This window comes from Phaseolus vulgaris, chromosome 1, assembly GCF_000499845.2.
Source record: "Phaseolus vulgaris cultivar G19833 chromosome 1, P. vulgaris v2.0, whole genome shotgun sequence".
Lineage (NCBI taxonomy): Eukaryota > Viridiplantae > Streptophyta > Magnoliopsida > Fabales > Fabaceae > Phaseolus > Phaseolus vulgaris.
The window spans coordinates 7924478-7939692 of record NC_023759.2 but is presented as its reverse complement, the minus strand read 5'-3'; the positions used below and the strand labels follow the sequence as shown (position 1 = coordinate 7939692).

The 15215-nt window shown below is 28.5% G+C and overlaps 1 protein-coding gene across 1 annotated transcript; it reads right to left on the bottom strand.

Moving 5' to 3' along the window:
- Positions 1–1631: 1631 nt before the first annotated feature.
- Positions 1632–3016, bottom strand: LOC137813456 (uncharacterized). The gene has a single exon (XM_068615718.1). The coding sequence runs from the start codon at positions 2790–2792 to the stop codon at positions 1794–1796; it is 999 nt and encodes a 332-aa protein (XP_068471819.1). The 5' UTR covers positions 2793–3016; the 3' UTR covers positions 1632–1793.
- Positions 3017–15215: the final 12199 nt, after the last annotated feature.

Here is a 15215-nt window from a genome sequence, read left to right as displayed (position 1 = left end):
CGTTAAGATAGAATAATTCAAGCCAAGTACTCAATTTTGTTCCCGAAAATTGACATACTTGGTTGATTTGAAAGGGTTCAAATACATGAACGTGCCTTATGAAATCAATCATGTCCTAATGGGATCAATGATTGTTCCTCACCATTAAGCATTAAGTGTACAATCAAACCAATAAAACTTGAAATTCAAAGAAAACATGCATTCATAAATAACAATAACTCGAATATGTTGTTTTCCAATTTGAAATTCAAAGAAAACATGCATTCATAAATAACAATACTCAAGAGATATTACGTTGTTTTCCAATCCGAACAAGATAAATTTAGCAAGTCATGATATCTTACAATAAAGCACAAGGATGAGAAGTTAAGAACAACAAACATGGATCCTTGAATGTTGTTGTCCAGGTTAGGCTTTGATCTTCTACCTTAGTAATGAAGTGTTAGAACCTCTCTATTTATAGATTTTAGTGAGGACCTTTAGTGGATTCAGCTTTCACTCACCGCAAAGCCAATCTGCTTATCAAATTGAGTTTCTTCATTTTGAAGGAACCTTTTGGCTTGCAGGGATTCGCTCCAAGCTGAGCACAACAAATTTTTTTCTTAGGCATGAAGAATTCTCAGGCTTGGGATTTGCTCTAAGCCAAGCCTACAACGAATCTGTAACCTCCCTTCTTTGGTGCAGGTTAGCTTCAAGTCCTTTCCAAGCAAATTTGGGCTTTCTTCAACATGAATTACTCTTTTTGCTTAGCCTATTTGGGTTTGCTTAACTTTCTAAGCTCTGTAAATCGTTATTCATCTTTGGACTTAATATGCTCAACGCATTTAATTGGCACTCAGTGTTTTGGAAATTTTCCAGTTTTTATTTTCTAGACTCAATCCACTTAGCCTTTTTCCATGCGCTGGACAGATTGATCCTTCTGTTTTGTTTCTTTTTTTCTCTTTTTTTTTTTGCAAGATTCACAAATTCTTCTTTTTATCTTCTTTTCTTGATTCTAGCATGTTTAGTGGGATTTGCTTGCTTTTTAAATTGTTTTTCCATATATTTTATTCATTGTGCGTGCCTAGTTTAGAAAAAATCACTATAAATCATCCCAAAATATAATATCAATCTTTTAAATAAATACTATTTTTGAAGAGGTTGATAAGCAAATAAGAAACTAAAATAAGAAAAACAAAATGAAATGAGTTTGAGCATAAAGTCATTGTAAAAAAAATATCTCGTTTCTTTAAATTTTTAATTTTAGCTTAGGCACAAACTAATTTTAATTTACAAATATTTGATTCTATTTTCCTTTTTTATAAAAATAGGCATAAGTTTGTTTAAATATCCATTGGGTTTAATAGAATTTATTACAAATGAACTTTTCAAGATTGTCTAAAATGGAGTAAAAATAAAATAAAAGAAACCATTGATAACCTTTCTCCTTTTGTAGACCCAACCAATGAAATTTCACTCTCTAACCAATGAAGAACAATGAATGAGTCTTTTAAAGAACTCGTGATTCTGTTTTTGCTCCACCTCATAATCAATGCCTAAATTAATATGCTGATGGACACTGCTTACCATAACATTCACACCCACAAACTCAATCAATACCTAAAACACACCTCACACCATTAATAATTACCTTTGCAAAAGAACCAACATCACACTTCTATTTTTTAACACCAAATTAAATACATACATAAGAACTTGGAATCAATTCTCTTCATACTTTCTTTAATTTTACACGCAAATGAGTATATAGCAGATATAAGCAAATCATCAAACACGTGATGTGCTTAATTAATCTAAACTTGGTATTGCTCCAGCTGAACATCCTTAGCAGTCAAAGGTTCATATTCTCCTCGATAACCTTCAAGATGATCTGCCAAAGCCGATTTGTCAATATTCTGATGATGAAAGGACTTGCAAACAAAGTAGATCACAGTTTGCACAACAAGGCCAAAGAGGAACAAACAAGACAATAGTAAGAAACAAAGAACCCCATATGCTGTTTTGTCCAGAGAATTCACTGTCCATCCATCCACCACAGTCTGCTTGAACAAAACCCTTATCAAAACCAAAGACCCCACAAGAGTAAGAAATACGAATATGGACAACACCATCTTTCCCTTTATTAACTCCTTGCTCTTCAACATGGCTCGAACCCCCCACGAATCCTCCAACACAGTCACAACACTAGCCAGTTGCCACACCACGGTGAGGTACACAAACCCAATGAAGTACAAAACCGCTATGAAAACAAAAACCACAACACTACCGGTGTTTAACCCAATTGAAATTGCCCACAAGAAGATAACCAGCATGGTGACGATATTGTAAGCGAAAAAAGCAGCAAAGGCACATAAGAAGGTCAGCATGAGCCTCTTCCACACCTTAGGGACCACACTCATAACCCTCTTGAAAGTTACCTCCTTTGCGGTGTAGACGGAAGCGACGGTGTAGACCACTGCTGAGGTAGAGAGGAGGGAGAATATGAGAAGCAAAGTGAAGTAAGCGAGTTTGAAGAGCACTAGAGTGATCCATTCAGAAGAGATCATGTCAGAGAGCTTGTTGTATTGAGGTGTGTCAGGCTTTGTTTCATCCATGACTATGGAGTTGTAGAGAATCTTCCTGAAGAGAAGGGTGGAGACCTCTATGTGGATGAGGAAGATGAACGAGAGAGGGAGGATTAGTGTTAAGGTGATATAGGAGAAGATTTTCCTCCATGAAAGTATGATTTTGGAGGCTTCTTTGTAGACACCAAAGAACCCAACAAATTGCATCTCTTCTTGCTCTCTATCCATTCTCTACTCTGTATTTTTTTTTTCTACAATGGAGTTTTTGGCTTGAAAAATGGTTTAGTCGGTTGGGTGAAGATGTGCAAGGAGATTGCGTTTGGGAAGAGGATGAATGGTTTATAGCAAACATCTAGAACGGGTTTGGACTTGTACGCCACAGAGTACCCTTACTTTTCAAATGAGTTGCGTTTGTTGAAAAGTCAATGACTACTTTTTTTCCTTTCTTAGCTAATAAATAACGATTAATATATATATAAATATATATATACCATTTTGGCTTAAATACGTTTTCCTTACTCAATAATTTTTTTTTCAAATGAAGTAATTCATAAAATATATAATTTTGGTTTAATTAAGTTCCTTTAAAAATACTTTTTTAAATAAAAATTAATTTTAGAAACCAAAACAACTAGTTACGATATTAACTAAATTAGAAAATATTTTATAAACTGAAAAGTTATTGATATTAAAATAATTTATATTATTGATAAAATTTTTAAAAGTAATTATTAAATTAGTATCTAATAATTAGTTATTTAGTTACTAACTACTTTATATTCTAAATTAGTTTCTATTAGTATTTTAGAGAGTAATCTAGAATCTAAAATATAAGTAGGTTAAACCTGAGTAGCTAGTTTAGATACTAATTTAGAAATCATTTTATAAATTTTTATTAATACTAGAAACCACTTTAGATATCAAAAAAATTTTAGTCTCTAAAATAATATCTAATTTAGTCAATATAGTGACTAATTATTTTTTGTCTCTAAATTCAGTTGTTATTTAATAATTTTCTTGTAGTGTATTTTGTCTCTTTTAACTTATTATTGAAATATTTTTAAAATGTAAATTTTAGTATATTTGACTATTTTTATAATGTGGCGTCTATTGGGTTGTAAGTGTTGTTTATTAAGTCAAATTGTCTAATAGTTGTAGATGTCATATGATGTCTCAATGTTACGTCAATTGATAAACTAATAGTCTATTGTATACATTTTGTTAAGTAAGTTGTTATTGTGTATTTATAACTAAAAAGTAATGATTTTGTAGTCCTATATAAGAGTATATTGTAGTTTATTTAAAAAAGTTGTACGTAATAACAATGATTACATGATACATTAGACAATTATTCGGTTCTATCTTACTTTGTGTGTTCTTTGTTGTGTTTTTTTATTGGTGTTTATCATAATTGATATTGCACAACTTTTTTATTGTTATTCAGGCTCGTTACTACACCAGGTGCACAACAACAAAAATATCTAGAGATTATTGTATGGTTTTAAGGAATCTCAAAGGTAGTGGTATAGGATTATTCGATCAATTAATCGTCTCTTCTAAGTATAAAAAAGTCCTTACGGTGCTTGTGTTTATCACAAGGAAATGGTGAATGGTTCCAATATATACCCCTTTTATTGTACGTAAATGGCATGCTTGTAGCTTTTATGTATAAGATGGAAATACAAAAAGTTCAAGTCATTGTTTAGTAGTAAATTTGACATAAAGGACTTAGGAACTATTGGTAGAATTTTGGGCGTAGAGATTAGGTGAGATTGTGCTTAGAAGAACTTTTTTGGGTCAACAAGACTAAATTTCAAAAGGTCTTGAAATGAGTGGTGTTAAGTTAGTTATTACTTCATTAACATTGTCTATTTGCTTATGTGTAACCACTACACTTTCAAAATGCAAGAACAAATGCATGGTTCATGTTTTGTATTCTAGTGTAGTGGGGAGTATAATCAATCTGAGTGTATGCACTAAACTAGATCTTACTCAAACAATTAGTTTGGTGAGTAGGTACATGATAAATTTAGGATATGGACATTGGCTGGTGGTGAAACGTACACTTAGATACCTTAAGGGTACTATAATACGGACTTATTTTACAAAGGTGACACTCTATGTATTCTTGATAAATATTCAAATTCAGAATGTGTTGGTGAATGCAGATATAAGACGATCTATAACTCTTAATTGGAATTTTGTTGATCAATTGGAAAGCAATCTTACAACTTAATCCCTAAGTAAATAACCTACCACTAGAGTTACGGTAAGAAGAATACAAGAAGAGTGAGACTCAATTGATCTTAACATAGCCAAACTTTTATCAACTTGGGGGAAACATAATATATGACTTTGTCTACTAGTGAAACATAATATATGGTTCTCGTAGAGGTAACAAAGGAGGGAATCTAGTTGAAAGGTCTCACTATTGATATGATAATTTACTAAAGAACGTTATTGTCTTTTGTGATATTTTGAGTGTAATTTACTTAGCCAAGGATTAATTTCATCGTGAGAAAAGCAAGAATATTGACGTCGATATCATTTTCTTTTCATTGAGGAGACATTAGAAATGAAGAATATTGGTCCGAAGGTGAATCATGTTAATATGTTGATCAAGTTTGTTCCTAGTAGTAAGTTTGTGTAGTATTTGGAATTACTCAACGTTGATGGGTAGTAGTTATCATCTCTCAACACGAATATAGAAGAAAATTTTAGTCAAGATAGAGATTTGTTGATTTTGTCTTGTCTCTTCATCTGATCCATCGTCTAGTGACAACATTCATTTAAAGCATTCCATAGAGATTGTCTATTGTTTGAAGCTTTAACATCTGCTCATGACTATTATCAGATAATTGTTATGTTGGTTAATTAGACTTTTCATTATTTATATATGTGTGTAATTATAATTTTTTTATTTAGACTACCATTTTAATTATTTTCTAGTTTAAGTAAAATGAATATATTATATGAACTAACCTAAACTTATAGAATGCAAATAACTTAAAAAAATAGATTCTTAGAAAATATTTTTATGTTCATGTTAATATAAATTTGATTTTCTATCAAGAGTCATCTTCTTCTCTCCTAACCATTTGTCCTTTTTGCGTTGTTGAATTTTTGTTCACTAAATTGTCTAATGCTTATCGTGTTGTTTGTAAGCTTTTTAATCTTTGAATACCCAACACTATCAAATATTTTATATCTCTCAAGTTTCAAATTGAAGTTGCAATAAGCAAATAACAAAACCAATTAAGCCAAGCCCATTTTTTAGTCTAAACTTTCTGGCCACTACAAACAAATAAAATATGAGAAAGTTTTTCACCATTTGTCTATTCATTGTGTTTGAAAAGAATGTGAGACTAAACTAAATTAAGAAAGGGTGAATTGGTTTCGATTTTTTTTTCAAAAATATTAACCCTTTCGTAAACTCTTTTGAAAAAATATCTTATTAGAAAATTGAGTATAATTAATTATGGAATCAAGATTGATAAATATTGCACACACAAAATTGATACAACAATAAAAATGTGAAAAAAAATTGAGAGAGTGCAAAAGATTACACAAGATTTATATTGGTTACAAATCCTATATCCAGTGTTAGTTATTTAACTTTATAATAGTCGAAACCTACTCCCTTTACATGTTTATTACAAGCACTCAACATATGCAAAACTTATACGAAAAACCGATTCTGATACATTTAATTGATTATATTAAGTAGTTAATCTATTATTCTTAGAAGAAACTATATTTCACTAAAATAGGTCTTTGTTTTAATTGTTCGTGTTATTATTTAATTGACTAAATTGATGAAAGAACGATACCAACACAGAATAATTGGTTATTTTAGTTGTCAATCGATTATTTCAAAGATCCCTTAAAAATAGAATAAATTTAGCAAGAAATAATGGATAAGATAATCAATTATTTCATACATATAATCCATTATTTGAATAAGATAATTCATTATTTGATAGGATAATCAATTATTTGTTAGGATAGTCCATTATTTTTTATTTTACTTGTTCGGGAAACAAAGCATGAACAATATTTATCATAATTGATTATTATAGAATTAAAACATTTCACAAACATTTTAGAGACCATATAAATAATTATTACTTCAACTAAATCAATCAATTCATTTGAAACAAGAAACTTTGAAAGAATTTTAAAACATTTCAATTTTTTTTAATAGAACTATTATTTGAGTCATTAGTTATCATGATATTGTGATTACCTTGATATTGTGATTACCTTATATGCCAGACTTACAAAAACACACCTCCAATGAAAACTTTAAACAAACAATCCATCTTTATTATCAATATCATCATCAAAATCATTAAGTATATAATCTTCCCATGTGACTTGACTCCTTTTTTTCAATTCCAACATATTCACTACAAGAAAATCATGAAATAAAAACCAATTTTTAGAAACCAAAATAATTAGTTGCAATAGTAACTAAATTAGAAACCATTTTAAAAACTAAAAAATAAATTGGTTTGTAAATTAGTTTCTATTATTGTTAAATAGTTTCTAAATTGGTATCTAATTAGCAACCAAGGTTTTAACTACCAATTATTTAGTTTCTAAATTTGGTATCTAAAACCTTGGTTGCTAATTAGATACCAATTTAGAAACTATTTAACAATAATAAAAACTAATTTAGAAACCAATTTTTTTTTCAGTTTTTAAAATGGAATCTAATTTAGTTACTAATGTAACTAATTATTTTGGTGTCTAAAAATTGGTTTCTATTTCATGATTTTCTTGTAGTGATTGATGTGACCATTGAATGCAATATTAGGTTAAATTTTTTTATTTTATCCTCTTAAATTTTTCTAGCTAATTTTCGATCATCTATATTGTAAAGGAACTTTTTCTTTTATTTGATGTAAAAAAAATTCTTTATGTGCCAAAATTTTCTATAAATACAAGGCATGCCATGAAAGGAAACACAACTCCAAGTTTCTTTCTCTTTTTTTTTCCCCTTGTCAACTTCTTTTTACTTACCTCCTATCTATTTCCAACATTTTCTTTACCTTTCTACTTCAAGTATAAAGTAGCTTAAACTTCTTAGAGGTATGAGAAGTTTACTCCAAACCTTAATTCTCTTTTTCACAGATTTAATTTAAAATGTGATTTTTTTTATTTGTTTTTTGTTTATATGAATCTATTTTGAGAATTATGAGTTTAAAAATGAATTCAATAGGCATGAAAACCTATAAATAGATTAAGAAATCACCTTAATCGGAGTTTTGTAGAAAAAGTTACAAATAAATTATATTTCAATTACACTATAAAAATGTTATGCAGATTTTTTTCAGAAAATTTGTTATGTGTATGGATAAATGAAATAATTTTTTTTATTTAAAATATGGCTTTGTGAGATTTAAATCACATATAATTGTAAAAATTTAAGTTAAAAAAATTGCATGTTAAAAAGTTGTAGGTGTCATCAATTATCTCACGAAGAATGTCAAATGAGTTAAGCCAAAATTACATCTTATCGCTAGAGTATTATGTTCTCAAGTAGAAAAATTGCACCCTAATTATTATTAATAAGTTTTTGTATAGTGATAAATATTCGACTCAATTATCATCAGAATTAATGTTAGGAGTTTGATTCTCAATTAAATAATTGTTGATGGACATATAATTGCTTAAATGATTTCGTAGTAAAAATCAAGTGGATCAAATCATACTCAAATCATGATTTTTGGTTTGAGATTACTCGAAATATGCATGAATATTTTATTTTAAGAGTTAATATTAACTCATAATTGTGAAATTAATTTATTTTAATACATGAAACACTTAATTCATAATTATAATGAAATTGAATTTTTTTGAAGTTGTTTCATTATATTGTTAATACCTTTTTATAATGTAAAAAAAAAAATTAAAGTATATTTCATATTTTCTTCTTAATTTAGTGTATGATATTATTTTGATTAATTGTGCTTATAAAAATTTAGTAACGAGAAAAAAAATTATCCTTACATTCATATTTTGGAGAAAAACTATAATTAAGCCTAACACAGGTAGAGATACATTTTAATGGAACTATGATCATTCAATTTAGAGAGTTATAATGTCTTTATTAAGTCTCATAATCTTTTGATATATATGATTTAATTATATATATATATATATATATATTAATTATGTATATATCGTTTCTAGATGATAAAAAGTTCATTTTATTTATGTTTGAGTTGTACATTTTACATCTAGATATTTAAATCATTACTTAATTGTTACAACATAAATTATTAAGTTTCTTGAATAAAATTTAAATGTTAGTTTTTTTTCCTTTGAATTAATAAAGTTTCACATTTTCTCAATTTATGAAGAAAATATCATTGTGAACAAATTGTTTCAAAGTAAGGATACACGTTTTAAATGGAATCAATTGTTTTAAAGATTAATGAAATAATTGGAAATAATAGATTGATTATAATATAGTACATTACAATTATGGAAGGTTCGTCTTCTTTATTTGCAGAAATACAGGTCCACCCTCTCAACAATAGTAACATTCACGTTCTTCATAACTTTTGTTTCGATTTAGATAACTCCATCTTCGAATAAATAATTCAATTTTTAAACACATAACTCCAAATTTAAGACTTTAAACTATAACTTCATCTTTGCCGTTTTTACAATTTATATCAAAATGAGACTCTCACTCGTCTCCTTCTCTATAAATATTACTATTAATTTATTTTTCAATGCTTTTAATTATTATTATTTATTTTAACTTCATATTATTTTGAAGATAAAAAATTATCTTCCAAAATTTAAATCTACAATGTAAAAAAAAATCATTAAATAAAAATTAATTTTAAAGATAAAAAAATTAATTACTATATTAACTAAATTATATATTATTTTAAAAATTAAATAAATTATTAATATCTAAAATGGTTTTTCCTATTAATAAAATTTTAATTTTTTTAAAATTAGTATCTAACTATCTATTAGGCTAATTAAATATTTTATTAATGAATTAAATACCGATTTAAAAATAAATTTAAAAATTTTATTAATAATAAAAATTACTTTAAATATCAATAATTTTTAAAATAATATCTACTTAGTCTATATAATAATTGATTATTTTTTATTTTTAAAGTTAGTTTTTATTTTATAATTTGATAATGTGTAAGTTCTTTTTACAAATCTCACATTAATATTATTCTTAAACAATAAAATCTCATCACTTCCTCTTTTATCTCGTCAATTTTACATTTCTATTGATAATATGTGGTAACTCAATTTGAATATAAAGAGATAAAAAATAATTAAAATGAATATATATTTAATAAAGTAAAGGATTAACGTTTTCTTAATTTATTTATTAGATCCATAGACATTTTAAATTTAACTTCTTGGATAAAGTACAATTATCCTGTATATGATTGTAGGTCAACATGAATGGAAAATAAGAAAAATAAAGGTGAAAATGGCAAATCCGTAAAATGGCATGGAAATGGGTACTGTTTGGGGAAAAGGAAAAGTAAGTGTTTGGTCATGGGAACGATCGCGAAGACCAACCCACCGTGGAAGAAGTGATTCACATTGACGCAAAGACTATGAAATAGTATTTATATAATTATAGAAAAATTAAATGAAAGGGTTTAGGTCAATTTTGGGCATAGACTATATGTCCACGCGCTTTGGAGACTTTATTTTTTCTTCCTCGAAGTTTCTCAATCTAAGACACTAGACTTTCACTTTCCATTTAAGACTAGACTTCCTTAATTATTATAAACATTCATTTAATATTTTTCTTTTTCTTTTTCAACTTAATTATGTTTTTGTTATGTAATATGATAAAAAAAATGAGTCACTTTTAATTTCTTTAAACTTTTTTCTTTATTTTTAGTCCACTTAAATGTAAAAGTCATTATTTTTTTTTATCTCTAGTAACATCGAGTTTAATTCGTTTTAGAAGCTATACTTAAAATAAATAAATAAAATTATCTTTAAGAGAGATGATTCTTAAAATCAACCATAAAAAATTAAGTTTTACATTGATTTGAATAAAATGGATCACGATTTGAGAAAGTATTTATAAGTAGTTGGTATGAAAATAGATGTAATTAGATATGTACTAGACTATTCAAACACTAAACTATCTGAATAATCTACCTATATGGTTTGTTAAATTTCAAGACAGTTTGTTGAATTATTAGACAGTCTGATGCCCAAAATATCATATGTAAATTTATGTTCTTATATTTTGGTGATGATAAAAATTAATAGAAAAGCTAAACCTAGTCCATATAACATGCATTGCATTTGTTGAGACTCTGGATGATCTATGACCCTATAAACGGTCTGATGAAACACTAGACGATCTATGACCCTCTAGACAGTCTGATGACTTGAAGATTATATGAGAAGTTCATGTTATGATGAAATAAAAACAATCTAAATTGTTTATTTAATTTTAACAATGATTTGTACAACTATAGTATACAATAGATCATTTGAGTGTTTACAGTCTTGTTCATGCTAAACAGTTTGATGAACATGTTGAACGATTGATTATAACATTTAAATGGAATCTTCTAAGAATATATATGTACTAGAAACACTTTTAATCAAAGAGACATTATGTCCAAAAACAAAAAGATTCGAATGAGTATTTTATGAAACAACTCTCTTTTACCTTGTTTTTCGGCATATCTCTAAAATCTATTTTTTCCTAAACAAATTTGCTCAAATTAAATCTTGTGAATATCTTTTTAATATATTATGAATATCTCTCAAGCTTTTTTAATAGAAACAATTTAAATAAATTGAAAATCTCAAGTACTTTATTTCGGTATCATGTGTTATTTGAAATGAAATGATTTTATAATTATGTTTTAATTTGTTTTTGCTAACCTATATTACAATTTTTTTCAAATTAGTTTCTTAAACACATTTTAAGCAATTATTTTTGAAAGATTGCAAATCCAAGCTTTTTGTTTTGAGTTTTTAACTCGAAAAAGATGAAGATATGAAGATATTGCGAAATCCAAAATTAACCAATTCAAGTATCAAAGAAAAAATTCAAAAAACTATATAAAGGGATTGAAGGCGAAGAAAAAAAAGTAAGGAAAGTCAAATAATTCAAGCTAATCAAGTGATCTTGCTCAAAATACAAAAGTTATTAGAGCATTTAGTCTTTTGAGTTGAGTGTGAACCATTGCAATTCTTCACTTTGTAAAGTTATACCTGTTGAAGATGAATGATGCTCCTTGAAGACTATATATGTGTTTGATGTAGCAAAGTTTGTGTTTTGCTTTGAAGCTAGTCAAATTGTAATTTGGTGGTCTCGTATATAGGGTAGAGTGAGTTTAAGGTAGCCTTTTGCTTTGTGACCCACCTCATGACCCTAATCAAGGTGATAAGATCAAGCACAAAGTTTTCTTAATGATTTTCTCATGTCTTTTCTCAAAATATGTTTTACTGCACAAAAAATGAATCTGTTGTTCCTTAAAAGAATAGATTCTTTTTTAACTGGTGCCTTGTTTTTAAAGTTTTTTTCATAGCTTTGTTTTTGCACCAAGAAGCTTGGCTAAGTCTCTTATGCTACCAAAATATTGACCTGAAACAGTTGAAAATCTCTCTTTTCCTTTTTGAAAATAATTTTTTCATTTTATTTTCAATCTATTTTTTTATAACAACTTTTTAACTATTTTTTGAAAATATGTTATAAATCGTTTCTTATATAAAGAGAGGCACATCTCACTTGAAGATAATGTTGAGCAATCAAGTTTTAAACAGAGATTAAAAGTTTTTAGTGAGTTGAAAAGGATTTGTACGTGTTCTTGAAAGAGTTTCCAAAAGAAATCAAAGTGTGCTTGTTTCTTGTGTGCTTAAGCTTGGTGGAGGTGCTGCCAATGGTGTGTTGCAATCGGTTCTACTAGTTTTTTCAGTTTCTTGCATTCTCTTTTCAGGTGTATTCGATTCCATCATTCTTTTCTTTGTAACAGTGATAGTAAGAAACTTCTTGATAGTGTTTCTTGAAGTGTTCTGAAATAGTGGTTTTAAGCTTGGTGTGCCTTGTTCTTGTAGGGTTCAAGAACTTAAGGTTGTGTAATTGATTTGTACTGTGTTTTAGTGGATTTCACCTTGGGTAAAGTGAGATTGGAGTGAAGTAGTATAAAAGTGTGGTGTTCAATCTCTCTTAATCTCTGCACTCATTTACGGTTTCTTGTGTTGATCTGTCAAATTGAATTTGTTCTTTCTAGGCTTGTTCATATTGTTCTTTATATTCTGGAAAATGATCTAAATAGCTTGTAGTTAACTGAGTTTCTGCTTTGGTTGTATTAGAAGTAAATCTTTATGTTAAAACAAAACCAATTAAGTGCCACACTCTATTCAAGTGTGAGGTTTAATAATCAAAGATTATTTTTTGATTCAACTCTTGGTTTTCATCTTTGCATATTAAAGTGATACATTAATTATTGTTGAATTCTCTTAATATCTAGAAAGCATATAACTAAAACACTGTCTTGATAAAGTAAGCAGAAAAATAAATCTGTTATTTTCAAAATAAATCGATTCTTTTACTCTGTACTGGTAAAAACCCGAATCTGTTTGAAAATTTTATAAGCTCAATTCCCCCCCGTTTTGAACTTAGACACTAATAAACCCAACAATTAGTATCAAGAGTCAGGACTTGTATTTTACTCAAGTTTGTGTGCAATATGTATAAGTTTAAAATGCTTTTTGTTGAGGGTTCATCTATTAATAGACCTCCTATGTTTAGTGGAGTGAATTATGCATTCTAGAAAATAATAATGAAAAATTTCATGGAATCTATTGACTTTGGTATTTGGGATGTTGTGGTCAATGGACCTTTTGTGCCTATGCAGGTTGTCAAAGAAGAAACAATGAGGAAATAGAGTGAGAGTGAAAGAAAAAAAAGGCTCAATATGACTTCGTAGCTAATAACATCATAACTTCTGCATTGACAATGGATGAATTTTTCAGAATATCTCAGTGCAATTCGACTAAGGAAATGTGGGAAATTCTGAAAGTAACACATAAAGACACGAATGAAGTGAAGAGAGCAAGGAAACATTCACTCATCCAAGAATATGAGTTTTTCAGGATGCAACCTGAAGAAAGCATTGCTGATGTACAAAAGCGGTTTACCCACATTGTAAACCATTTTACTAGACTTGGGAAGGTGTTTGACAGAGAAGAACTCAATATAAAAGTGCTGAAGTGCCTTGATAGGAGCTGACAACCCAAAGTTACTACAATTTCAGAAGGCATAGATCTGTCTAAGTTGTCCACTTATGCACTTTTTGGAAAATTAATGGAGCATGAGTTAGAGCTCAAAAGGCTGAAAGAGCAAGAGACAGTGGAAAGGAAAACTAAAGGACTTGCCCTGAAAACAAGTGTACAGAATGACAATAGTGAGAAAGAAGAGAATACTAAACATGATGAAACATTGAGTCTACTCATAAGAAAGTTCAGCAGATTTCTGAAGAAGAAAGGCAGAGATAGGACTCAACAAGAGAAGATGTATCCTAAACCAAATGAATCTAATTTCTCTAACTACATTTGTTTCGGTTGTGGTAAAACAGGTCACATAAAGATTAATTGTCCAAACAATCAAACAAAAGAAAAATCAACCAGCAAGAAGGTTGAAAGGAGTAAGGGTAAAATAGCCTATATCTCTTGGGAAGAGAATGAAGTTTCCTCAACAAGCAGCTTCTCAACAGAAAATGAAGAAATAAACTTGTGTTTCATGGTGAAAGATGAAGGATCAATCTCTTATTCGATTAGTGATTTTTCTATGGATTCTGACAATTATGATCAAATGTTAATTGCTTTCGAAGAAACACATGATGAGGCAAACAGGCTGGCTGTTATATGTAATAAACTGCAAAATGTAAATAATATTCTTGCACCTAAGGTAAAATCTCTTGAGGAAGAATTGCATAAAGCTAAAACTGATCTTGTAAGTCTTGAATTGACATGTTTGCATGCTTCTATAAAAACTTGTGAAAACAGTAAAAAAATGGAAAAACAAGTTGAGTATTTGCTGAAAACTCTATCTAATTTCACTAAGGAAAGGGATAATCTTGAGACTCCTTTAGGGTCACAAAATATTGTTTTTAACAAAAATGGAATTGGTTATAATTCAGAAAAGAAAAATAAATGTTAAAAAGTTGTCAAGTTTCTTTGTTCCCTAAAAAACAAGTTTTTCCTCTTTCAACAGTGTTAAAAAGGTACATCCTGCTTCTTGTTTTTATTGTATGAAATCTGGACATACTTTTAGAACATGCATTGCTAGAAAATACCTTGTTCCTAAATGCTTGGCCAAATGGCTTCCAAAGGAAAGGTATTAATCGTTGTTGGACCCTAGACTAAGAAGGGTACCATGTGTATTATTTTTATTTTTTATTTTTGTAGAAAAACAACAAGAAAAATCAGTGGTATTTGGATAGTGGATGCTCAAAGCATATGACTGGAGACCTAACCCAGTTTACTAGTCTAAAACTCAAGGCAGAGAGTGACATGTCACTTATGGAGATAATAACCGTGGGAGAACCCTAGGGAGAGGAAATGTTGGAACTGGAAGTTCAACCACAATTGAAAATGTTTTATATGTGGAAGAACTAA